Raw genomic sequence first — 25,422 nt, forward strand, 5'->3', positions numbered from 1 at the left:
CTCTAAGGACACATGCACACAAATGTTCATTGCAGCAATGTTTACAATAGCAAAGACTTGGAACCAACCCAAATGCCCATCGACGATAGACTGGACAGGGAAAATGTGGCACATATAAACTGCAGAATTCTATGCAGCCATAAAAAACTATGAGTTCGTGTCCTTTGTAGGGACATGGATGAACCTGGAAACCATCATTCTCAGCAAACTGATACAAGATCAGAAAATCAAACACTGCATGTTCTCACTCATAGGAGGGTGTTGAACAATGAGAACACATGGACACAGGGAGGGAGTATCACACACTGGGATCTGTTGGGGGGAAATAGGGGAGGGACAGTGAGCGGCGGGGAGTTAGGGAGGTATAATATGGGGAGAAATGCCAGATATAGGTGATGGGAAGGAAGGCAGCAAATCACACTGCCATGTGTGTACCTACGCAACAATCTTACATGTTCTTCACATGTATCCCAAAACCTAAAATGCAATTAAAAAATAAATAAATACTTGCACAGTTGTGGTGGCTCATGCCTGTAATCCCAGCACTTTGGGAGGTCTAAGTGGGTGGATCACTTGAGATCAGGAGTTCAAGACCAGCCTGGCCAACATGGTGAAACCCAGTCTCTACTAAAAATACAAAAATTAGCTGGATGTGGTGGTGTACTGCTATAATCCCAGCAGGAGACTGAGGCAGGAGAATCACTTGAAGCCGGGAGGCGGAGGTTGCAGTGAGCCGAAATCAAGCCACTGCACTCCAACCTGGATGACAGAGTGAGACTCCATCTCAAAACAAAACAAAACAAAACAAAACAAAGAAATAACACACCTCGCACAGTGTGTGAAACATGGTAATTTTTTTTGAGGGCTAGCCATGTGTGTAAGGACTTGACTTGAACTGTCTCATTTTATCTTTACAATAACCCGTTGAAGCAGGTATTGTTATTCATCCTCATTTTTCCAGAATTTTAAATAGCTAGTCAATGGTGGAGCCGGAATGTATGCCCTGGTAACCTGATTCCAATCTGTGTGCCTAAGCAATCTACTACGATGCCTCTATTTGCAAATATTTTTATCCTTGATTAGGGAATTTAATGTGTTTGGCTTTGGGCTTGGAAACAAAGAAATGGAAACACATGTCAATTGAATGCCATTATATGCAGGTTCTATGCTAGAAAATATTTTATTTTAGTTACTATTTAATCATTCTATTTTTTTTTTTTTTAGAAACAGGATCTCACTACGTTGCCCAGGCTGGAGTGTAGTGGATATTCACAGGCACAACACACATAGCCTCAAATCCCTAGGCTCAAGCGATCCTCCTGCCTCAACCTCCCACATAGCTGGGACTATAAGCACGCACCACCATGCCCAGCTAATCACTGTCTTTTTTATCTCTAAGATTCATAAAGTTTTCTAAGACACTACAGACAGAAGTTATCCTTTGTAGTAAAGAAGTGCAGCTCTTGCTGATCTTCTGATCTTTTATTGCTGATCTTCTTCCAGAAAGTAATTATTCATTTTTTAAAATTATTCATTGTTATTTACATTATTTACATTGTTGAAACATTGAGATGCTAGGTTGGCAAATGATAGGAAAGATGTGGTATCTTTGCTTAGAAACTTTTTTTCTAAAAAGTTAATGGACAAACTAACTTTTCTGAGAGATTAAAATACTGTTTCCATTAAACAGGCGTTTTTGTGTGCAGCCTTTTTTTTTTTTTTTTAAGTTTGATTGGAGGCAAGAAGGAGGAGGAATATTCTCAGAGAAGGGCAGCTTTGAGGAAAGGCTGCTGTAAAGATTCTTTTTTTTTTTTTTTTTAAGAGGAGGCTCGCTGTGTTGCCCAGACTGGAGTGCAGTGGCTATTTACAGGTGTGATCCCACTATTGATTAGCACTGGAGCTTTGACCTGCTCTGTTTCCAACCTGGACTGGTTCGCCCCTCCTTAGGCAGCCTGGTGGTCCCCCACTCCCAGGAGGTCACCATATTGATGCCGAACTTAGTACAGACACCCAATCGGCATAGCGCACTACAGCCCAGAACTCCTGGGCTCAAGCAATCCTCCCACCTCACCCTCCCAAGCAGCTGGGACTACAGGCACGTGCCACCATGCCCAGCAAGATTCTTTAATATGTCTCTTATAAATTTATAAAATCTAAAATCCTAGAATTGGAAAGAACTTAGAGATAATTTAGTTTAACCTTGGCCTCATTTTACAGAGAAGGAAACCAGACCTAGCAGAGGAAATGTTTTGCCCAAGGATAAAAAGGTTTCTGAACTCCTAGATGACAACTAATACATTATTAATTACAAATAACTATATATAACTTCTGTTTGATAATGCCTTTAGGTAGTAACCTCTAAAATAGCCACATCAGCATCTTTCTAAGCCAGTTCCTGAATACCCACTTCGTGTCTGATTCCTATAATCCAATGCAGTATACACTTTACGTAGACTTGGTCTGGCAATGAGGAAACAGCATTCATTTTCAATCTTGGGTCTCAGCATAATTTGATATATAACACTGCAGTCGATTATGCCCTGTAAAGCTTTAAAGGGATGGTATTCCAAGAATTAGTACCAGTCTGAAAAACCAAATGTTTCGTTTCCCTTTCACTTTTTTACACATCCCTGGTTCCTGGGGGTAAAATAACTGTTTTCACTCTAATGGGTGCAGTGGAGAGAGGCATTCTAAGTGGAAGGAAGAGCACATACAAAAGCCTAGAGGCCTCCTGAGACATCATGAGGTGTTTGGGGCCCTTCAAGCCGTTGCTATGACTAGAGCATGTTGGCCCCACAGAGAGCTGAATCAAGAGCCAGACCTCCTCTACTCTGCATACCTTGAGCTTAAAGGCAATCAGGAGTTACTGAAGGATTTATAGCAGAGGAATTACACAAATACGATTGCTTTTAATTATTGTTAATTTTTTTTTTTTAGACAGAGTCTTGCTCTGTCACCCAGCCTGGAGTACACTGGTGTAATCTCAGCTCACTGCAATCGCAGACTCCCAGACGTGTTCAAGCAATTCTCCTGCCTCAGTTTTCAGAGTGGCTGGGATTACAGGTGTGCACCACCACACCCGGCTAATTTTGGTATTTTTAGTAGAGACGGAGATTTCACCATGTTGGCCAGGCCGGTCTCAAACTCCTGACCTCAGGTGGTCTATCCGCCTAGGCCTCCCTCAGTGCTGTGATTACAGGCATGGGCCATGGTGCCCGGCTGGTTTTAATTATTTTGATCACAGAGATAATATATAAATACATTTTAATATAAACTCAACTATTAAATCCAAAGTCTAAGTTCTTCACCACTCCCTCCATCCCCACATCCCCAGTTCCTCCTTGGAGGTAATCACTCTGCTGCTTGGTACATCTCTCTCCCAACATTTAAAAAAGTGCATTCACTTATGTATACGCATGCATAGAGATAGATCTGGGATTATCTTGTGTGTTTTCAAACAAATATCATCCTGTCAAAAGATAAATTAAGAGGGACAGAGCTTGGGTTTGGGTAATTCTGAGAGCCAGCTGGCCATCTGTTTACTTTGCTCGGTGTTCATAGCATATTTTGTGAACATTCCAGTTTTTCAGTGAGATTCTTACAGATAAACTGGTGCTATGGGAACCATCTGGCCGACCCCAGTCACAACAGCTGCAAATCCTTACAGCCATGTCCACAAGGCCAGCCTGCTCTGGGACCTGCCTGGGTCAAAACTTTGCTGCCTGCATGTGTGCATTACAGTTCAGCTGGAATTCACAGATATTAAATGTTCTTTGTTGGGATTAGGAAATGGACAGTGTACTTGCCATGTGTTATGGAACAACTGAGGACACAGACATGACCAGGGGTTCTTTCTAAGGGAAACAATCGAAACATTTATTATTTTTGAATTGGTCTACATTGTAATAAAAGTTCATCTGTAACAAAACATATCTACATAGTGATATGCTTTTTACTATCTATAGTCAAGTTAAAGATTACTACCACACTAACAGACCAATGACTTCTAACACACGGGTGTATCAATAGACTAGGTCTTACTATAGCTGTTACTAAATGGGGCCTAGGGGTTCTAAGGAATACAGTTTTAGGAATAAATGTGGAAATGTGGACAGATTTATTTATCCCACTCATTAATTCATTCAATATACTTTGGAGGGGGGAGCAGAGATGAGATCTCACCTTGTCACCCAGGGTGTGGTGCAGTGGCTTTGACCTCCTGGGCTTAACAGATTCTCCCACCTCAGCCTCCCCAGTAGCTGGGACTAAAAGCATGAGCCACCGCGCCCAGCTAATTTTTGTTTTTTTTTTTTGTAGAGACAGGGTCTCCCATGTTATCCAGGCTGGCCTCAAACTCCTAGGCTCGAGCAATCCATCCACCTTGGCCTCCTAAAGTGCTGGGACTACAATCAATACACATTTAGTAGCTATTATTTATGGGCTAGATCATGTAATAAGGTGCCAGTTGAATCACTCTATTCCCTTTGCTCTAGACTGAAGCTTCGATAACACCTGGGAAAATAGACAACTAATGTAATGAGTATCCATAACTAGTTTTACAGACAACCAGTAGTTTGCAAATTATTCCACCCATTAAATGATTCCAAATATTGGAGCAAATGCCTCCAAGTTAAAATAGTCCATGGAAACATGCTCTATATATCTATGTGGTGCTTACAATAAAAGATGACTTCCTGCGACTTACTTGCAACTCCGAAAGAGGTGATTTAGAAAAAAAAAAAAAAAGGGTATGTCACAGTGCTCTTGGGAAATGCTTTTGGGATTTGTCCAAATTCTAGAGTGGAACTCAAGGCTCCTGAGCCAGAGGACATAAGTTATAACTAAGTAGGATGCAACCGAATTGGAATCTTCCCTGACCGTAATCCCATAAACAGTTGTCTAGGTAAGGGCAAAGTATACAGGCCCTAAAACAGGGTACAAGCTTTTCCTAAAACAGAAAGGCACTCTCTTTCTTTTTTTTTTTTTTTTTTTTGAGACGGAGTTTCGCTCTTGTTACCCAGGCTGGAGTGCACTGGCGCGATCTCGGCTCACCGCAACCTCCGCCTCCTGGGTTCAGGCAATTCTCCTGTCTCAGCCTCCTGAGTAGCTGGGATTACAGGCACGCGCTACCAAGCCCAGCTAATTTTTTGTATTTTTAGTAGAGACGGGGTTTCACCATGTGGACCAGGATGGTCTCGATCTCTTGACCTCGTGATCCACCCGCCTCGGCCTCCCAAAGTGCTGGGATTACAGGCGTGAGCCACCGTGCCCGGCCCAGAAAGGCACTTTCAACAGGGCTTTGTTCCAGGATCCCTAATCAAATTTCAAACAAGGAGATTTACATGTTATTCACCTTATCATACATTATTTCAGTGCAAACCTAGAAATATTTTACCAAAAAAACGTATTCGGAAGAATTTGTGAATTATATTTGATGATTTTTTGAAATAAAATTTTATTTTTAAATAAATAAAATAATGAAATTATTTTAAAAAGGAGTGGCGTTTGCAACACCTTAAGAACAATGTATTAATATTCTGGTTTTAAGGGGAAAGTGATGAAGGAACGGGAAGCTGGGTCTGCGTATGCTCCCAGAAGTCCCCAGAACGTCGGCACAAGGCTGAAAAGGGAAGTGGGAGCTTTGTGTGGAGGACTACGGAGAGCGTCTACGGTTGTGCCAAAGGAAAAAAATGTTCCTAAGAGTATACAAACCCTGTTCACCAAAGCCTGGAACGCAAGTGTACCTCCAAGCTGTACACGACCAAGAGAACGCGAACTGAAAGCAGAAGCAGGTCCCAAGGGGCCAGGCACCCCCTCCTCCTGGGTACCCTCGTCAGACAGGAGAACTAAGGCGGGCCCAGAGGTAACTCAGCTCTTGCCGCAAGCCAGCCGCCGCCGAAGCTCCAAGGGAGGCTACGGCCGCGCCCGTCGCCGTGGCAACCGCAGGACGCACGCAGCCCCGCCCCTTCCTCGCGACGTGGCCCCGCCCCCTCCGAACCCGGAAGCGGCAGTCTCGCGCCCGCTGAGCGGCGGTTCGGGAGGAGGGAGCGCGCCGGCCCAAGCTCGCTGGGCCCCGCGCCCCGCCCCTCAAAGGCAGGCCTCCGGCGCGCTCTGCACCGCCCGCGAGTCCCGAGCGCTCAGCTGCCTGCCGCTACCCGGGCCCAGCCGCCTCCACGGCCCGCGCTCGTACTGGAGAGAAGAGCGGCCTCCCGGAGGAGGGGAAGGGACGTGGGGGCGGCCACGGCAGGTGAGGGTGGCGAAGCCCTGGGAAGCGGCTGTGTGGGTGGCTGTGCGAGGTTGTAGTGTGTGTGTAGCGCGCGGCTGCTTCGGTTGTTGTGACTTTGTGAGTGTGATCTGAGTGGGCCGGTCCATGTGACCATGCACGTGATCACATGCCCTTGTGAGTGTGTATCTGAGGCCCAGTCTGGGCTGTGGGGTGGTTGGTGTGCATGTGACCCTGCCTTTGTGTGGCTGTCACCGATGGGACTGGCGGAGAGCTGTGTGCGAGTTTCCAGCAGGAGGTGCAAGCGGCAGAGGGCTTAACCGGGGCATCCTCCTGTAAACCCATTCTGGGGCTACACGACTGCAGCCCAGGAACATTTTTTCCCCCCAGCAAACTTTTAAGAACTCTAAACAGAGGCCAGTTATTTTGAAGACAGCACCTCGGTCTGAAAGTGACAGATGTCTTTGTCGTTGAGTATGGGCCAGGTGTGAGGTTTGTAAACCGGGGACGAGGAACGGAGCAGGGCCGGAGAGTCTCATTTTTCCTTTTCTCGTTTACCTGGGGAGTTACAAGTTAGACATTTATGCTGCTGCTTTGTCTCCACCTACAATGGTTCAGCTCCTTTTGGCACAAAGAGTCAACAAACTGAGGAGTAACTTAATAGCTGTGTCCAGATTCCAAAAGCTTCTATACCAAGAGCATGAGAGGAGATGGCACAGATGTCAGGTAGGCAGCTTTTCCTCCCGTCAGGTTTAGAGATAATGCAATAGATTCCTGAAGAAAAGAGGGATAGATCTCCCCTGAAGAGATCTAAGAAAAGAATTGCTATGTACTTCTGTGGTGAGGGATGGAGACGTGCATTAAAAAACCGGTTGCATCACCCAGAGACTCTCAGCTTCTAATATTTTGTTATGGCTGGTATTAATAGTCACGGACTGTCCATAATGTACATCAACTATAGATTGAAATAAAGTAGCAGAAACCTCTGACTAGCTAAGCTCCTTATGTGACGTAAACGTTGGTAAAGGTGATTTTTGTTGGCTTTAAAGTGGTAGATTCTGTTGAAGCCCTGAGGGATAGGGGCAGAGTCACAACTGGCAGTTTTGTTTTGGGTTTTTTTTTTTTGCTTTGTTTTTGAAATGGAGTCTTGCTCTGTCACCCAAGCTGGTGTGCAGTAGCACAATCTCGGCTCCCTGCAACCTCCGACACCCGGGTTCAAGTGATTCTCCTGCCTCAGCCTCCTCCTGAATAGCTGGGATTACAGGTGCCCACCACCGTGCCCAGCTAATTTTTGTATTTTTAGTAGAGATGGGGTTTCGCCATGTTGGCCAGGCTGGTCTCAAACTCCTGACCTCAGGTGATCCACCCGATTTGGCCTCCCAAAGTGCTGGGATTACAGCACCCAACCACAACTGGCAGTTTTTATTGTCCAGTGGCAGAAGGGACAGAGAAGACTGGGAGTCCAGAGCACACCCTAAAGAGGGACTTCCTTAGGCAAGGTTAAGGCTTATCTCGTGGCCCTTTTCCCACCAGCATGAACAGGTGCTTTTGTTTTTGTGAAGAACAAAATCATTAGAGATCAAATCAGTTTTGAGCTCACAGTCCACATTCTTTCTTATTCATTACTGATCAGTTTGATCACAATCTGTTAACCTTCTTTTCCATATACAGAATATTCCTCTTATGACTTGGAAAAATATCACCCTTTGGTGGATGAAATTAAGCTAGGAGAACAAACTTTTCTATTCATACCATTCACAGCTGCTTTCCCTTTGCAGCAGTGAATTTTTTTTCACTTAGATGTCAGTTGGTCAGATGCAACATTTGGTATCCATTTTACCTTTCATGTAATGCCAAACTAGCACAAGTGTTAAAATCACTTGTGACTACAGAAATTTAGTTACAGCGGGGTGAAATCTCTCCGTCTTGCAAGATTACTTATAACACATTGGCATACTGAGGTGGTTGTGAATTACTCTGAAGACTATTGGTAAGCAACATCTTTCTACTTACTGCTATGGGAAAGAAGAGACAACTCCGTGAATATGTGTGCCTGCATATGTGTGTATTTGTATGGTGGTTTCGTTTGTGCATTGCAAGTGATTCCAAAGCTATGAATGATTTATTTTATCCCGTTTGGTGACTCTAGAAACACACTTTCTGGTTTTAGTTTGCCAAGGTGTTTTATAAATCTGTTGAGTAGATGTTATTTGCTAAACATGTTTTTTTCTTTCCTTTAGAATAGATTGTTTCTAATAATGGAATACTAGGAAATGTCTCCATTAAGAAGTATTTAGATGATATAGGAGTATTTCAAGTCTGTCCAGGTAGAAAATATTCCAGAATTAAGTATATGTGCTAGTTCCTTTCAATTAAGAGTTATAATCAGCTTAGAGAAAGCCTATAGGTAAAATGGCTTTTTTTTTTTTTTTTTTTTTTTGAGATGGAGTCTCGCTCCATCGCCCAGGCTGGAGTGCAATGGTACAATCTCAGCTCACTGCAACCTCCACCTCCCAGGTTCAAGCGATTCTCCTGCCTCAGCCTCCCGAGTAGTTGGGATTACAAGCATCTACCACCACGCCTGGCTAATTTTTTTTGTATTTTCAGTAGAGATGGGATTTTGCCATGTTGGTCAAGCTGATCTTGAACTCCTGACCTCAGGTGATCCACCTGCCTGGGCTTCCCAAAGTACTAGGATTACAGGTGTGAGCCACCACACCCAGCAAGATTTTTTTAACATATTATTATTATTATTATTATCATTATTTTGAAATGGAGTCTCGCTCTGTCACCCAGGCTGGAGTGCAATGGTGCGATCTTGGCTCCCTGCAACCTCTGCCTCCCAGGTTCAAGCGATTCTCCTGCCTTAGCCTCCCAAGTAGCAGGGACTATAGGTGCATGCCACCACACCAAGCTAATTTTTATATTTTTAGTGGAGACGGAGTTTTGCTCTCTTAGCCAGGCTGGTCTCGAACTCCTGACTTTGTGTTTGCCTGCCTTGGACTCCCAAAGTGCTGGGATTACAGGCGTGAGCCACTGCACCTGGCCTTAACATATTAGTATTTAAGATAAAATGGATATGCAAAGAATTATTTTCTTTATTCAGTATTAATAACTATATTTATGCACACTGATTTTTAGCATAAGACTGATGATTTTCTTGGTACTTAAAAGCAACTTACAATTTTAACAAACTTCTCTAAAAGTACCATTTTAGCTTTGAGAGAAGAGACCATTATTACAATGTCAAGGTTGTAAACCAAGTTTAGCATTAGAATGTCTACATCTACTGTCTCCTTGGGGTTCAGCTTAGTATGTCTCCAAGGTCACAGTTGAGTCTACTTAGGGCTCTCTGTTCCTGAGGGAGCAGATCTCGAGCACCACCAAGGAAGAGTTCGTTTGAGTTTAGAATCCCCTGTTCCTTGCCAGTCCAGAGAACTCCCTCTGAAATGACAGTTCAGAGTCAGCCCAGGAGTTAGGTCCTGAAGTCTCACCTCATCTTAGCCCTGCTAGGATCAAGGCTTGCTCTTGAGGTAGAGGAGGTGGTACAAAGCAAATATTTGAATCCTTCCAGGTGGAATTTCCTCACTTGGCAATAAGAATCTGCAACAGGGAACTATAATTTCAGTTTCCTGTTATGACATAGCACAGATGCCTGAGCAAAGAGGGGGCAGGCTTTTAGTTGAAGATGTTCAGCTAGGCCAAAGCTCACAGATGCCAGGTTTAGAAATCAACAGATAATGCCTGCTATGTGCCAAGCACTGTTCTAAGCTCTGGGGACACAGTGGTTCACTTGAACCTGGGAGTCATAGATGAGAAAACAAACCCAAAAAGTATCATGACTTATCTAAGGTCACAGAGCTAGGAAAACTGGAAGTTACTAAGCTCACAACAAAAACTACACATTTTTTCCTAAAGGCAAATGTTTCATTCTGCTGCTAGTTATAGTCCCTTCAAGTTTACATTATAGATCTTTCAGAGGACATTGTGTAACTTAATCACATTGATATGATACAGGTAAATTTGCCTGTATTTTGTATTAAGAACTACATGTGAATTTCTGAAGTTATGTTCCATTACAGTTAGACTTACAGTGTACTGTGAATTTATCAGGAAGCAGGCTTAATTTAAACTTCCTCTAGGCTGAGTGTGGTAGCTCATACCTGTAGTCCCAGCATTTTGGGAGACAAGATGGGAGGATTACTTAAGCCCAGGAATTCAAAACCAGCATGGGCAACATAGTGAAACCCCCATATCTACAAAAATAAAAAATTAGCCTGTCATGGTGGTGTGCGCCCATTGTCTCAGCTACTCAGGAGGCTGAGGTTGGGATAAGGGCTTGAGCCTCAGAGGTCAAAGCTGCAGTGAGCTGTGACTGTGCCACTGCACTGTAGCCTGGACAACAGAGCAAGACTCTGTCTCAAAAATTAAAAAACATAAACTCCTTTCTCTAGCATGGACTATTCCCTATAATCAGACAGGACTATCTTTATTAAATGGATTCTTAAGGTAATGTCAAAAGATAGCTGATGGCACTGCAGTTGAGAACTAAGACAGGAAGTATGGTGTCAGAAAAGGCTGTCTCACATCTGGTCCTAGCATTGCTATGTGGTCTCAGGTAAGTCATTTAAATTTTCTAGACCAGATTTCTCTTCTGGAAGAACTAAAGGTGTTAGAATAATTTGTTTAAGAGCCCTTCTGGTGGGCGGGCATGATGACTCACGCCTATAATCCCAGCACTTTGGGAGGCTGAAGCAGGAGGATCACGTGAGGTCAGGAGTTTGAGACCATCCTGGCCAACATGGTGAAACCCTGACTCTACTAAAAACACAAAAATAAGCTGGGCGTGGTGGCGGGTGCCTGTAATTCCAGCTATTTGGGAGGCTGAGGCAGAAGAATCATTTGAACTTGGGAGGTGGAGGCTGCAGTGAGCCAGGATCACGCCATTGCATTCCAGCCTGGGCAACAAGAGTAAGACCCTGACTCAAAAAAAAAAAAAAAAAAGAAAGAAAGAAAGAAAGAAAACAGAACCCTTCTGATTCTGTGATTGTAGTGTTTCACCAAATTGTTTTCTGTAGTTTGCCAGATTCCTTGATTTTCCTTTTTAAAGTGTTGTTGGTATAGCTAGATCAGACTCTACATTTAATTTTGATGTAAACATGAATTCTTGACGTGAAATATCACATGCTTTTATTTCAGGGTTAACCTCCATTTCAGCTAATCATGGGAGAGATTAAAGTCTCTCCTGATTATAACTGGTTTAGAGGTTCAGTTCCCCTTAAAAAGGTATGTATGGTTTTACTACACCTCTTATTTGCAAAATCTTGTATTGTTTTTGTGTGTGATTTAGATATCATGTCTTAGTAATGTTTGAGAGTAAAGGTTACTGCCAAGTATCATGACTCTGGGTTGCAAAGGGTGAAGTTCAAGTACAGTCACCTTTTGAGACTCATTTTAGAGTGAAGAGTGAAAGCAGGTATAACTGTACTCATTTTATTTATTCATTCATTCATTCATTTGTTTATTTTTGAGATGAAGTCTTGCTCTGGCACCCAGGCTGGAGTGCAGTGCACTGCACAATCTCGGCTCACTGCTACCTCTGCTTCCCAGGTTCAAGTGATTTTCCTCAGTCTCCCAAGTAGCTGGGATTACAGGCACCCAGCACCATGCCTGGCTAATTTTTATATTTTTAGTAGAGGCAGAGTTTCACCATGTTGGCCAGGCTGGCCTCAAACTCCTGACCACAAATGATCCGCCTGCCTTGCCTCCCAAAGTGCCCAGCCTGTACTCATTTTTTATAATTGCTTACGTATTCAAGCAAGCAGGTATGTGTGTACCCTTCTTTATAGTTTAGTGGAAAGTTTACAGCAACTACATAGCAAGTACAGTCAGATTATATTCCTGTTCCTCAGATTTAAAACTGGGGTCACATTATAGAGACTCTGTTTGCAATGACATACTTCTTCTGCCACAGTCATCTCTGGAAGCTTTATTTTCCTGGGATGTTTGAAAACCCTAAACACTCAGTTGAGTGTTAACTTTGCATCCCATATTAATCCCAGATGTTTGGGGATCACACTAGACAAAGGCAGTTCAAGTCACTGAGTAGAATAAAATCTTTGCTAATTCCCTTGCAGAAGTATTAGAATACTGTGATCTTAAGATCATTTGCAGCTGATTGTGATGGCTCACACCTGTAATCCTAGCACTTTGGAGACCTAGGTAGGAGGATCACTTGAAGGCAGGAGTTTGAGATCAGCCTAGGCAACATAGCGAGACCCTTTCTCTATTTAAAAAAAATGAAAAAATTAGTCAGGCATGGTGGTATGTGCCTATAATCCCAGCACTTTGGAAGGCTGAGGCAGGAGGATTGCTTGAGCCTAGGAGCTTCAGACCAACCTGGGCAATATGATGAGCCCCTATCTCTACAAACTTGAAAAAATTAACTGGGCTTGCTGGTGCACACCTGTAGTCCCAGATACTCAGGAGGCTGAGATGGGAGGATTGTTTAAGCCCAGGAAGTCAAGGCTGCAGTGAGCTGTGATCGTGCCACTGCAGTCCAGCCTGGGTGACAGAGCCAGACTCTGTCAAAAAAAAAAATGAAAAGTAAAAATGTGAGTGGCAAAATACACAGGGCAAGAACATAAGTGTGAGATACATTGTCACCATCTATAACCTGAGGAAGTCCAAAGGGAACTGTTAGGCCTCTCTAGACTTTGCCTTGCTCCATTTGTCTGCTCCTAGTGATGCCAGTGACCCTGGCTAGTGTGCTGCCACCCACAGAGTGACACTGTGGAGTCCATAGCCCTGCTAATGAGGAGCTCTCAGAAAAAAGAGCCTGGAGGCCTTGATTTTTTTTTAATACAAAAGTAAAATAAATACTGATTTGCATTGGCAAATGTTTAAGCAGTTAATGTACTTTTCTAAATACCTCCAAAAGTCAGAGAAAACAAAAACTAAACTAGGATGCAGAGAATAATGATAATAGCTAATACTTCTAGAACACTTAACATCTGCCAGACTCTCTGCTGAGCATTTGAGTTCCTTCAGCTTGCCTTTTTTTTTTTTTTTTTAAGAGACAGGATTTACCTCTGTTGCTTCGGCTGGAGTGCTGTGTGATCATATAGCTCAATGCAACCTTGAACTCCTGGGCTCAAGCAATTGTTGTGTCTCAGCCCCCCAAGCAGCTGGGACTATAGGTGTGTACCACCACACATGGCTGATTTTTTCATTTTTCATAGAGATGGTGTCTTGCTATGTTGCCCAAGTTGGTCTTGAACTCCTGGCCTCAAGCAGTCCTGCCATTTGCCACCCAAAAGCACTGAGATTACAGGCATGAGCCATCACGCCTGGCCCTCAACATTTCTTTTTTTTTTTTTAAGACAGAGTCTCGCTCTGTCGCCAGGCTGGAATGCAGCGGCACGATCCCTGCTCACTGCAACCTCCGCCTGCCGGGTTCAAGCGATTCTCCTGCCTAAGCCTCCTAAGTAGCTGGGACTACAGGCGCACGCCACCATGCTCAACCAATTTTTGTAATTTTAGGAGAGATGGGATTTCACCATGTTGGCCAGAATGGTCTTGATCACTTGACCTTGTGATATTCCCACCTCAGCCTCCAAAGGGCTGGGATTACAGGCATGAGCCACCACGCTTACTTTTTTGTTGTTGTTTTTCATTTTGTTTGTTTTTTGAGGCAGAGTCTTGCTCTGTTGCTTAGGTTGGAGTGCAGTGGCCAGATCTCGGCTCACTGCAACCTCTGCCTCCTGGGTTTAAGCAATTCTCCTGCCTTAGCCTCCTCAGTAGCTGGGATTACTGGTATGTGCCACCACATCCAGGTAATTTTTGTATTTTTAGTAGAGATGGGGTTTCACCATGTTGGCCAGGCTGGTCTCAAACTTCTGACCTCAGGTGGTCTGCCCACCTGGCCTCCCAAAGTGGTGGGATTACAGGTGTGAGCCACCGCGCCCGGCCCCCTTAGCTCTTCTAACACTCATTATTTCCCCATCATGTTGAGTAAAGAACCACTCAGTTGGAAAGCTTTCTGATTACCTTCCTCCTCCCTACCTGCTTTTCAAAGGGCTGCTGTAATCTTTGAAAGGTTACAAAGCCAGTTTCTCTCTGTGCCACTCCCTAATCCCTACTGGTTTGAAGTATTCTCCCAGGAGAGTGACACATAGACCTGCCTCATTCCCCTTCTGTGGCAGAAGTCTCCCCCACAACTCCCCAAAGGTGTGGTCTTGATGAGGCTCCTGAAGCATCTCTTGAGCTGTTGCTGTCTCTACCCATCTACCCAGATGGATAGAGACAGGAGATAGGAGTCTTGTCTCCCCATCAGCTCCTCTGTTCGTATTCTGACCCTGCAGATCCCAGCCAGTCCTCTGGGCCAGCACTGCAGAATGACTGCAAACTGCCCTCCTTGTACAGACACATTCTCACACACACACAACCAGAAATGTGGGAAGAAATAAGATGCCTCGTATAGAGTTTACTGTTTAATGTCAAGCAAAATAGATTTCTTCCTATTGTCGTGGATAGAGAGGAAAGTTAGAAACAGAGAAGCGGCCAGGCATGGTGGCTCACGCCTGTAATCTTAGCACTTTGGGAGGCCGAGGCAGGCAGATCACTTGAGGTCAGAAGTTTGAGACCATCCTGACCAATGTGGTAAAACCCCATCTCTACTAAAAATACAAAAATTAGCCAGGCATGGTGGTGTGCGCCTGTAATCCCAGCTACATTGGAGGCTGAGTGAGGCACAAGAATCGCTTGAACCTGGAAGGCGGAGGTTGCAGTGAGCCAAGTTCGCACCACTGCACTGCAGCCTGGGTGACGGAGCGAGACTCTGTCTCAAAAAAAAAAAAAAGAAACTGAGAGAAGGAGTGCCCTTTGAAGGATTATAAAGTAGTTGTATGGAATAATATGTTAGCCTTGAGGAAAGAAAAGGAGATCAGAGGAGTTTGTCATGCATGCTAATCTGGTGTGAGCTCCAGGTTACCTTGTAACACACAAGGCAGTAGTGTTAAAATTGTCAGTGAAATGATAGTGTAAAATAACATAAAAAGCAAATTTATAAGGTTTTCCACTTTTTTTTTCTAACTCTCCATCCAGATTATCGTAGACGATGATGACAGTAAGATATGGTCGCTCTATGACGCAGGTCCCCGAAGTATCAGGTGTCCTCTGATATTCCTGCCTCCTGTCAGTGGAACTGCAGATGTCTTTTTCCGGCAAATTTTGGCTCTGACTGGATGGGGTTACCGGGTTATCGCTGTAAGTATTACTGATACAGTATTAAAATTCAGACTCACATTTTGTGTGTGTGTGTGTGTGTGTGTGTGTGTGTGTGTGTGTGTGTTCTTCTGTCTCTGATCAGCTATAGTAATGGGTATTTTTTTTTTTTAATTGAGGAAAGATACTGTTTGCCTATTTTAAAATGTGAGATGAAGCCTTTTGAAGAAGGCTGGTGTGAGTCCACAGTCACAAGAGATTCACAGGGAACAAACCTCTATTGGCAGCCTCCATGGCCAGCGTTTTCATGTATTCTCTCCTGATGCTCTTCTCTCAACTCGGAGTGGTAGGAAGCATCATCCTTGTTTACAAATGAGGAAACTGAGGTCTGGCTCACACAGCCCATAAGTGGTGGAGAGAGGAACCGAGTTCTATCTCCTGGCTCTGTTTCTGATCCTCATTTTATCACAACATTGCCTCCAGGGTTGCAAAGCACAGAATATTAGACAACGAAGGGATTTGCCAACATACAAGTGACTGAAAAGCTGGCTTATCTTGTAAATCTTTTGATATGTCAGGTGAAGTTCATTAATTAGCTCGTATGTTAACTTTTGATTAGGACGTATTTTGTTCCTAATTCTTACTTTAGAGCCGAGTTTGGTCTAAATCTAGTTTTCCACTGATCATTCCTGAGTCTTCTTTGGGAGAAAGGTGTGTGGCAAAGGCACTCTTCCTGGTGACAATTTTTTTTTTCTCCATGCTTCCACTGTAATGATACAGGTTGGTCAGGACATTGGTCTCCTAATTTCCCAGGAAGAAGAGACTCTTTAGCTGGCAGTCATTTCTAGGACCTGCAGTATCCACTGGGAGTACCGCTGTTAGTATACGATTTATTTACTGTTTAAAGGATGAAAAAGCAGGTCACATCTCTTCTCTTAGAAGGTGGGGTTATCACCAACCGGGGCCACACAAAAGAAATTAGTTCCTCTTCCTCCTGACAGCCCATCTCTTACTTGAGAAAATAGTTATCATCAGCACCACCTTTCTCCTGGGTCTTTTCTTCTCTAGCTTAATTTCTCTGGCTTCTTTAACCATTCTTCACATGACATGTTTGAGTCTCTGCAACATAATCCTCCCTTGTTCAGATTTTCAGTCATTCCTCTTCACGAACAGCATTCTAGAAAAGGGCAGGAACTGCCCTCATCCCAGCCCTCTGCAGCCTGAGACATGACACCACCATTTTTGGTGGCCCCTGTTGATCAGCCAGGGAGGGGGAAACCGAGCAGCCCGCAGGTGCCCATCCCAGTCGGGAGTGCTGTCCAGCAGTGTGTTTCTTACTCCACAGTGGCAGGTCATGAGAGCCTCGCCTTCTGGCTGGATGTTTCTTTTTTACCCTTAGGATTCTTGATGTAGGCTTTCCCTGTTTCATTAGGAGGACAGTGAATCAATAAAAGGTCAACAGCATCTTCAAAATTAGTTTGTCATCAAGATTTGATCAGAATGTTCAACTCCATTAGGTCTTGGAACTTATTTGATATTTGTTAGTATCTAGCAGTTAAAATACACAGGTCTTTTTCATTTAAACTTTGTATTGTTATAATTGTAGATTCACATGCAGCCATAAAAAATAATAGAGAAATATCCGTTTTACACTTTCCCTAGTTTCCACCAAACCTTTGCAAAACTATAGTACAATATCACAACCAGGATATTGATATTACTACAATCTACCAATCTCATTCAGGTTTCCCCAGTTCTGCTTGAACTCATTTGTTTGTATGTATTAAGTTGCATATAATTTTGTCACCTGTGTGGGCATGTATATTTATAAATTAAAGACTCCATGAAAATATCATCCCCTTTCTTTTAGGCTGTCATCTGACTCAAATTCTCAAACTTTCTGTTAGGCAGAATCTGTTCTCCATTCTTTCTTGGGATGGTGGAATTCTTACCCACATATAGAATTTTAATAACAAAAGCAAACAGGCCAGGAGTGGTGGCTTATGCCTGTAATTCCAGCACTTTGGGAGGCCAAGGCAGGTGGATCACTTGAACTCAGGAGTTCGAGACTAGCCTGGCCAACATGGCGAAACCCTATCTCTACTAAAAATACCAAAATCAGCCAGGTGTTGTGGTGGACATCTGTAATCTCAGCTACTAAGGAGGCTGAGGTAGGAGAATTGCTCAAACCCAGGAGCTGGAGGTGGCATGAGTCGAGATCACACCACTGCATTCCAACCTAGGCAACGGAGGAGACTCTGTCTCAAGAAACAAACGAACACCCCAGCGTACAATGAAATAGAGTAGCTAAGTCATTTAAAAGAAGAGGAACAACTTTACTAAATACTGCCTTAAGAAATGCTACCAAAAAGAGAGGGAGCTCTCCTTAGAACAAATTTTCTTTCCAACTCTCCTGAGCCATATCCTGAATGAAACTGGATTTAAGAGAAAACTGTATTTTTTTACTGAGTTGGGTTCTGCTATATTCATCCTTGAACCCCAGACTTTTTCAGCTATTTAGAAAGGAAATTGATATGAATTGAAATTGTTACTCACATAATATCCTTAGAGTGTGCTAACTTTTCATTCTCTTTTAATTTGGTCTATTAGGTAAAATGTGAATTACGAAGTTTAGTAAAAAGTGAGAGCTTATTTTTACATATTTTGTATAGGGAGCAGCACTTGAACAAATGAGAAATGCCGCTATTTGAGTTCTAAATTTTTCAATTATATCAGTTACATTTTTACTTTTATGATTTTTAAAATAAAAATTGTTATTGTTTCAGTTGCAGTATCCAGTTTATTGGGACCATCTGGAATTCTGTGATGGATTCAGAAAACTTTTAGACCATTTACAATTGGATAAAGTGAGTACCCTGAATCTAATTACATACATATGATTTTTTTGTTTTGAGACAAAGTCTCACTCTGTTGCCCAGGCTGGAGTGCAGTGGCGTGATCTTGGCTCACTGCAACCTCCATCTCCTGGGCTCAAGTGATTCTCCTGCCTCAGCTTCCAAAGTAGCTAGGATTACAGGCATGTGCCACCATGCCCAGCTCATTTTGTATTTTTAGTTAATATGGGCTTTTGCCATGTTGGCTAGACTGACCTCAAGTGATCTGCCCGGCTTGGCCTCCCAAAGTGCTGGAATTACAGGCGTGAGCCACCGTGCCCGGCCCTCTTTTATTTTTTAATAATAACTTATTGCAACATAATTCATATACCATATAATTTACCCTTTAAGTATACAGTTCCATGTTTTTCAGTATATGCGCAGGTATGTGCAACCATCACCGCAGTCAGTGTTTTAAAATTTTTTAAATGCAAAAACCTCATACTCATTAGCAGTCAGTCCCTATCTTCCCTCCTACTAGCCCTGCAACCTAATTTACTTTTTATCTCTATGAATTTGCCTATTCTAGATATTTTATATAAGTGGAATATATCATATGTGGTATTTGTTACTGGCTTTTTAAACTTAGCATTATAAGTTTGAGGTTCATTCATGCTGAAACCTGAATCAATACTATGTTTCTCTTTATGGCTAAATCATATTTTTATGAATATGCCATGTCTTGTTTATTCATTCATCAGCTGGTGCACATTTGGGTTGTTTTTACCTTTTGGATATCATGAATAATGTTGCCATAAACATTCATGTACAAGTTTTTGTGTCGATGTATGTTTTCAGTTCTCTTAGGTATGTATTTAGGGGTAGAATTACTGAATCATACTTTTCTTAGACATAAACCACTAAGTGGTTTGGGGTGTTTTTCTTTTCTTTTCTTTCTTTTTTTTCTTTTTGAGACAGGCTTTCACTCCGTTGCCCAGGCTGGAGTACAGTGGTGCAATCATGGTTCACTGCAGCCTCAACCTCTTGGGCTCAAGTGATCCTCCCACCTCAGCCTCCCAAATAGCTAGGACTACAAGCATGTACCACCATGCCCAGCTAATTTTTGTATTTTTAGTAGACTTGGCTTTGTTTGTCTGTGAATAATATTTGTTAACTTATATAGCTTGGATGCAGAATTGTATTATCTTGATGGAGTGTGTAAATTGCATTTAAATACAAAATTTTCTAAATTTCTAGCTGCTGTAAATATTTTAGTCTGTTGGCTAGTGATAACATTATATTCTGTGGTTAGTGATAATTGAAGGACCTTTTAATACTCATGTTCAAGATTGATCGGTATTTTAGGATCTGCCTTATATTTGTTCATGATTAGGTTCATCTTTTTGGCGCTTCTTTGGGAGGTTTTTTGGCCCAGAAATTTGCTGAATACACTCACAAATCTCCAAGAGTCCATTCCCTTATCCTCTGCAATTCCTTCAGTGACACCTCTATCTTCAACCAAACTTGGACTGCAAACAGGTAAAAACAAAATTATTATTTTTGTTCAGTGAAATTTTGAAAATGTTGCATTTTGAGTGTTTGGTATAGTAGGAAGGGAAGGCTTATATATACTTCTATATTCTGCAACTTCCTTGGTTGTTTTTTTTTTGTTTTGTTTCATACAGAGTCTTGCTTTGTCACCCAGGCTGAAGTGCAGTGGTAGAAGCATAGCTCACTGCAGCCTCCATTTCCCAGGCTCAAGTGATTCTCCTACCTCAGCCTCCCAAGTAGCTGAAACTATAGGCAGGCATGTGAGGCACCACACCTGGCTAATTTCTATACTTTTTGTAGAGATGGGGTTTTACCCTGTTGCCCTTGCTGGTCTCTAACTTCTAGGCTCAGGTGATCTGCCCACCTTGGCCTCCCAAAGTTCTGGGATTACAGACAGGAGCCACCATGCCTGGCTCTTTCGTGGCTTTTAAAATTAGAAACAATTACCTTTGTAAAAGGAAAGAATTGAATGAACTCTAAATTCAATTTTTTTATTACCCTAAATTATTTTTAAATTTTGTTTATTCATTCATACACTTTGCTCTTTCTATTCAGTACTTCTATATAACTAATATCTTCTGTTTATTCCACTTATTATTTTGTTTAAACAGTTCCAAGTATTGACTGACATAGTTTTATTAGGCATTTGGCTTTTCCCAATTCTTCATCACGTTCTACAGTAAATCTTTATACAAATTACTGGGTTTTTTTCCCTTTGTGGTTTATTTCCTTGAGATATGTTCTCTAAATGGAAAGACTAGAGACTTTGGTCTGTTAACACATGTTCTGTACATCGTGACCCTTGATGTTAGTCTGTTCTTCTGAAAGATAGAAATGGTGAAAATGCTTCCGGGGTAGCCCGTAGGGTACTGGTTTCCTAGGTGCCATCCTTTCATTTATTTGATCATTTTAAGTGGTTCGGTAGGTATCTATGATGCCATACAGCTGGCTTACTGTGCACTTCTTTCATTGCTAGGAAGGCTAGGCCCTAGCCTTAGAAAAAGCCCAGTGGCCAGGTGTGGTGGCTCACATCTGTACTCCCAACACTTTGGGAGGCCAAGCGGGAGGATCACTTCAGGCCAAGAGTTTGACACCAGCCTGCGCGGCATAATGAGACCCTGTTTCTACAAATAATAACCACAATAATAAATTAGCCAGGTACCATGGCAGGTACCTGCAGTCTTAGCTACTCAGGAGGCTGAAGCAGGAGGATTTCTTGAGCCTAAGAGTTCAAAGCTGCAGTGAGTCATGATCTTGCCTCTGTACTCCAGTCTGGATGACAGAGCCACACCCTGTTTCAAAAATAAAAGCCTAGTGACTAAACACATCTGTATGATCAGTGTTTTCAAATAATGTGTAGGGAAATATTGTTTTCACATCTACTTAAGATTGCACTCTGGAATATTTTTTAGTTTTTCTGATGTTAGTAGTTACTCAGCATACAATAATTTCTTTTTTCTTTTTTTTTTTTTTGAGATGGAGTCTCGTTCTGTCACCCAGGCTGGAGTGTAGTGGTGCCATCTCGACTCACTGCAACCTCCCCCTCCCAAGTTCAAGCATTTCTTTTGCCTCAGCCTCCCAAGTAGCTGGGACTACTAGCGCATGCCACCGTGCCTGGCTAATTTTTTGTATTTTTAGTATAGACGGGGTTTCACTGTGTTAGCCAGGATGGTCTTGATCTCCTGACCTCGTGATCTGCCCGCCTTGGCCTCCCAAAGTGCTGGGATTACAGGTGTGAGCCACCACACCTGGCCTCATGCAACAATTTCTAGTATACATTAGCTACTTACAAATCCCTCCCGTCTAGGTAATGCACAAATAATGCTCATTATTTTGGTGATTTTTATTGCTGTTCTAATTGTTAGAAGGCCAAGACAGCCCCCATTCAGTTTGTGCTCTGGCACATCAGCTGCTTTTTTTCAGGCATCTGAGTGCTTTACTGTGTGCCACACACTGGAATACAAGAGTGAACAAAGCCAGCAGGGTCCACCCCTAACAGAGTGTACTTAGACATCATCACCTTCAAAAGCTAAGAAAGTGCTGTGGCTGGGGGAGAACTTACAAAGTTAACTGGAAGGTGACCCAGTGGTCCTTTTGAGGAAGCTCAATTTCCAGCAAGGCTGTCCCAGTGATAATAAGCATCAGAAGCACCTCTTCTAAGTAATTCATGATAGGTTTAGAGAAATTAGTGTTTACCCTCCATGATGGCTCTTAACAGTTGAAATTAATGGAATAAATATAAAGATTATATATAGAAGTCCACAAAATCTGGCCAGTCACAGTGGTTGTGTAATCCCCAACACTTTGGGAGGCAGAGGTAGGAGCATTGCTTGAGTGTCCAGGAGTTCTAGACCAGCCTGGGCAACATAGCAAGACCCTGTCACTACAGAAAATGTTTTAAAAATTAGCCAGGCCTGGTGGTGCAAGCCCATAGTCCCAACTACTCAGAAGGCCAAAGTGGAAGGATCACTGGACAGGAATTTGAGGCTACAGTGAGCTGTGATCACAACACTGTACTTCAGCCTGGGCTGAACAAGACCCTGTCTCTAAAAAATTTTTTAATTCTTTTTTCGTTTTTTATTTTTATTAGAGACGGGGTTTCACCATGTTGGCCAGGATGGTCTCGATCTTCTGACCTCATGATTTGCCCGCCTCTGCCTCCCAAAGTGCTGGGATTTTAAATTTTTTAAATTAAAAAATAAAAAGAGGCCAGGTATGGTGGCTCATGCCTGTGATCCCAGCACTGTGGGAGGCTGAGGTGGGTGGATCACTTGGGGCCAGGAGTTTGCCACCAGCCTGGCAAAAATGGTAGAACCTCATCTCTACTAAAAATGCATAAGTTAGCCAGGCATGGTGGCACGCGCCTTTAGTCCCAGCTACTCGGGAGGCTGAGGCATGAGAATTGCTTGACCCCAGGAGGCAGAGGTTGCAGTGAGCTGAAATCATGCCACTGTGCTCCAACCTGGGCAACCGAGTGAGACTATGTTTGAAATAATAATAATTTTAAAAAACACATCTATAAATGCCAATTTGCCTTGAATTAGCCAAGTTGAATCTAATAGTAGCAAATTTGGAAAGGTGCGATAACTTTCATATTGGTATTTTAAAATCTATTTTGAAATATCAATCAATAAAAAGAAAATATTGAGCTGGGTGCAGTGGCTCACGCCTGTAATCCCAGAATTTTGGGAGGCTGAGGCAGGCAAATCGAGATCAAGAGATGGAGAACATCCTGGCCAACATGGTGAAATCCCGTCTCTACTAAAAGTACAAAAATTAGCTGGGCATGGTGGTGGGCACCTGTAGTCCCAGCTACTTGGGAGGCTGAGGCAGGAGAATCACTTGAACCCGGGAGGTGGAGGTTGCAGTAAGCCCAGATCGCACCACTACACTCCAGCCTGGCAACAGAGTGAAACTTCGTCTCAATCAATCAATCAATAAGAAATATCAACCAGAAGGAATAAATAAATAACTAAGAAATATCAACCAGAAGGAAAGAATATTTGTCTTAATGCTGTGTTTTCCAAAAGAAATAGTTTAATCATTGGAAATAAGGCAAATTAGAATAATAAAATCTTGGACTCAACAGAATGTCTATCTCAGTAAAGGTATTTCGAAATATCACTTTTAATTATCCTAAATCCTCAAATAAAAGTTTAATTATATTAAGCCATAACTCTTTTGGAAGCTTGAGAAAGTGTATAAAAACTAGATGCTGAACTCTTTAGAGAAAGAGATTAGGACTTTTTATCTAGATCCCAAGCTAATACAAAGCTTTAATATTGAATGAACATTTGCCATGTGTAGTCTTGGAAGCTTAAATTATAAGGTCTTTGTCTATGTTTTACAGCTTTTGGCTGATGCCAGCATTTATGCTCAAAAAGATAGTTCTTGGAAACTTTTCATCTGGCCCAGTGGACCCTATGATGGCTGATGCCATTGATTTTATGGTAGACAGGGTAAGGATCATGACACTGGGTTGGGGACACATTGTATTGGGAATTTTCACATCTACTTGTTTCGAGAAGATAGATCTGTCTCATTGAATATGTGTTAGAGGTATTTGCTAAGCAGTCTTCCAGATTAATACATCTGAGCAGAAATTATTGCTGGGAAGGGCTTGCCTACATTAGTGTGTCCCACCAGCTGTTCATCAAAATCACTTATTAGAGCTTTCAGAAATAGATTGTAAGGCCTCACACCAGACCCTCCATCTGGAATCTCTGAGCATGGGATCTGGGAATCTATTTTTACTTCACATTTTTCCTCTACCCACCAGGTAAATCTGATGCACCAGGTCCATCGGCTTGCCTTTGGGAACTGCTGGGCTAGATGATTTCTCAAGTCTCTTCCAGCTCTAAGATCCCTTAAAGGTTTATCTAAAAAAAAAAAAAAAAGATATATCTGTCACCTTTGAGCAGTAGGAATTGGCTTGCTGCCAACGGGCACCTGGTTGGAGTAGTCAGTGTAGGTTGAGAGCTTTAGAAGGCCAGGTTTCATTGATTTGTATCCAGGTTTCCAGAACAGAAAATGCCACCACCTCCTGAGAAGCCCAGTTCATGGTCTCTCACATATATGGTGGTTCCTCATTGGTGACTTTTCTGGCCCCATCACAGATGATACCACCTTTACAAGTACAAATATTGTCTGTAGATTTAATGTAAATGTGAAAAACAAAATGATTTCAAAAACTTTACCTGTGTTTCTTCCTGCAGCTAGAAAGTTTGGGTCAGAGTGAACTGGCTTCAAGACTTACCTTGAATTGTCAAAATTCTTATGTGGAACCTCATAAAATTCGGGACATCCCGGTAACCATTATGGATGTAAGTTTCCTTTTAAGTAAAACAGCTGCTATACTTTTTAAAATGTGCATGTCAAGATCCCCTCTAAAACTATTTGACAGTTTTAATGTGCCTCTTCAAGTGCTGCCTTGGCTTTTGTTTTTATCCTCCAGCTTTCTCAATTCCAAAAGAATCTGTTTATTGCTTGTCTTGGGTTTCTTTCTGGCAGGAATAACAACACTGAAATCAAAATAGGCTGAGCACAGTGGCTTATACCTGTAATCCTAGCGCTTTGGGAGGCTGAGGCAGGAGTATGGCTTGAGTCCAGGAGTTCAGGACCAGCCTGGGCAACACAGTGAGACCCTGTCTCCTTTTATTAAAAAAGAAAAATAAACATGAATCAAAATAAATGTATAATCAAGGGAGTCTACCCATTTGGTATATTTTTGCTGTTCTCATCAATAGATATTTTACCTTAGCCATTACATATCTGGGCAGCAAAGTGGAGGTACTTCACAAGAGTAGAGAATCAAGAATTCCATAGTCTAATTAGCACAAAAGCTTGCTTATTTTTTTTACTGTGGTAAAATATACATTAAAACATATACCATTTTAGGCTGGGCGCGGTGGCTCACACCTATAATCCCAGCACTTTGGGAGGCCGAGGCAGGTGGATCACAAGGTCAAGAGATTGAGACCATCCTGGTCAACATGGTGAAACCCCACCTCTACTAAAACTACAAAAAATTAGCTGGGCATGGTGGTGCATGCCTGTAATCTCAGCTACTCAGGAGGCTGAGACAGGAGA

General features: G+C 42.5%; 1 protein-coding gene across 4 annotated transcripts in view; it reads left to right on the forward strand.

Annotated features, from left to right (window-relative positions):
- Nucleotides 1-6,118: 6,118 nt before the first annotated feature.
- SPG21 (SPG21 abhydrolase domain containing, maspardin) overlaps nt 6,119-25,422 on the forward strand; it is a 25,091-nt gene continuing 5,787 nt past the window's right edge. The window contains exons 1-7 of one of the 4 annotated variants that reach the window (XM_032297168.1): nt 6,119-6,247; nt 11,423-11,509; nt 15,329-15,490; nt 18,235-18,315; nt 19,676-19,821; nt 23,684-23,792; nt 24,549-24,656. In XM_032297168.1, coding sequence (XP_032153059.1) covers nt 11,447-11,509; nt 15,329-15,490; nt 18,235-18,315; nt 19,676-19,821; nt 23,684-23,792; nt 24,549-24,656 — 669 coding nt within the window. In that variant the 5' untranslated portion in view covers nt 6,119-6,247; nt 11,423-11,446. Of the gene's footprint in view, nt 6,248-6,844; nt 6,950-7,610; nt 8,214-11,422; nt 11,510-15,328; nt 15,491-18,234; nt 18,316-19,675; nt 19,822-23,683; nt 23,793-24,548; nt 24,657-25,422 lie in introns of those variants that run through there. The other 3 variants (XM_032297169.1, XM_032297170.1, XM_032297171.1) reach the window with 3 other exon arrangements.

This window comes from Sapajus apella, unplaced genomic scaffold (genome assembly GCF_009761245.1).
Source record: "Sapajus apella isolate SASKATOON/1434 unplaced genomic scaffold, GSC_monkey_1.0 scaffold37, whole genome shotgun sequence".
In the NCBI taxonomy this organism is placed as follows: Eukaryota; Metazoa; Chordata; class Mammalia; order Primates; family Cebidae; genus Sapajus; species Sapajus apella.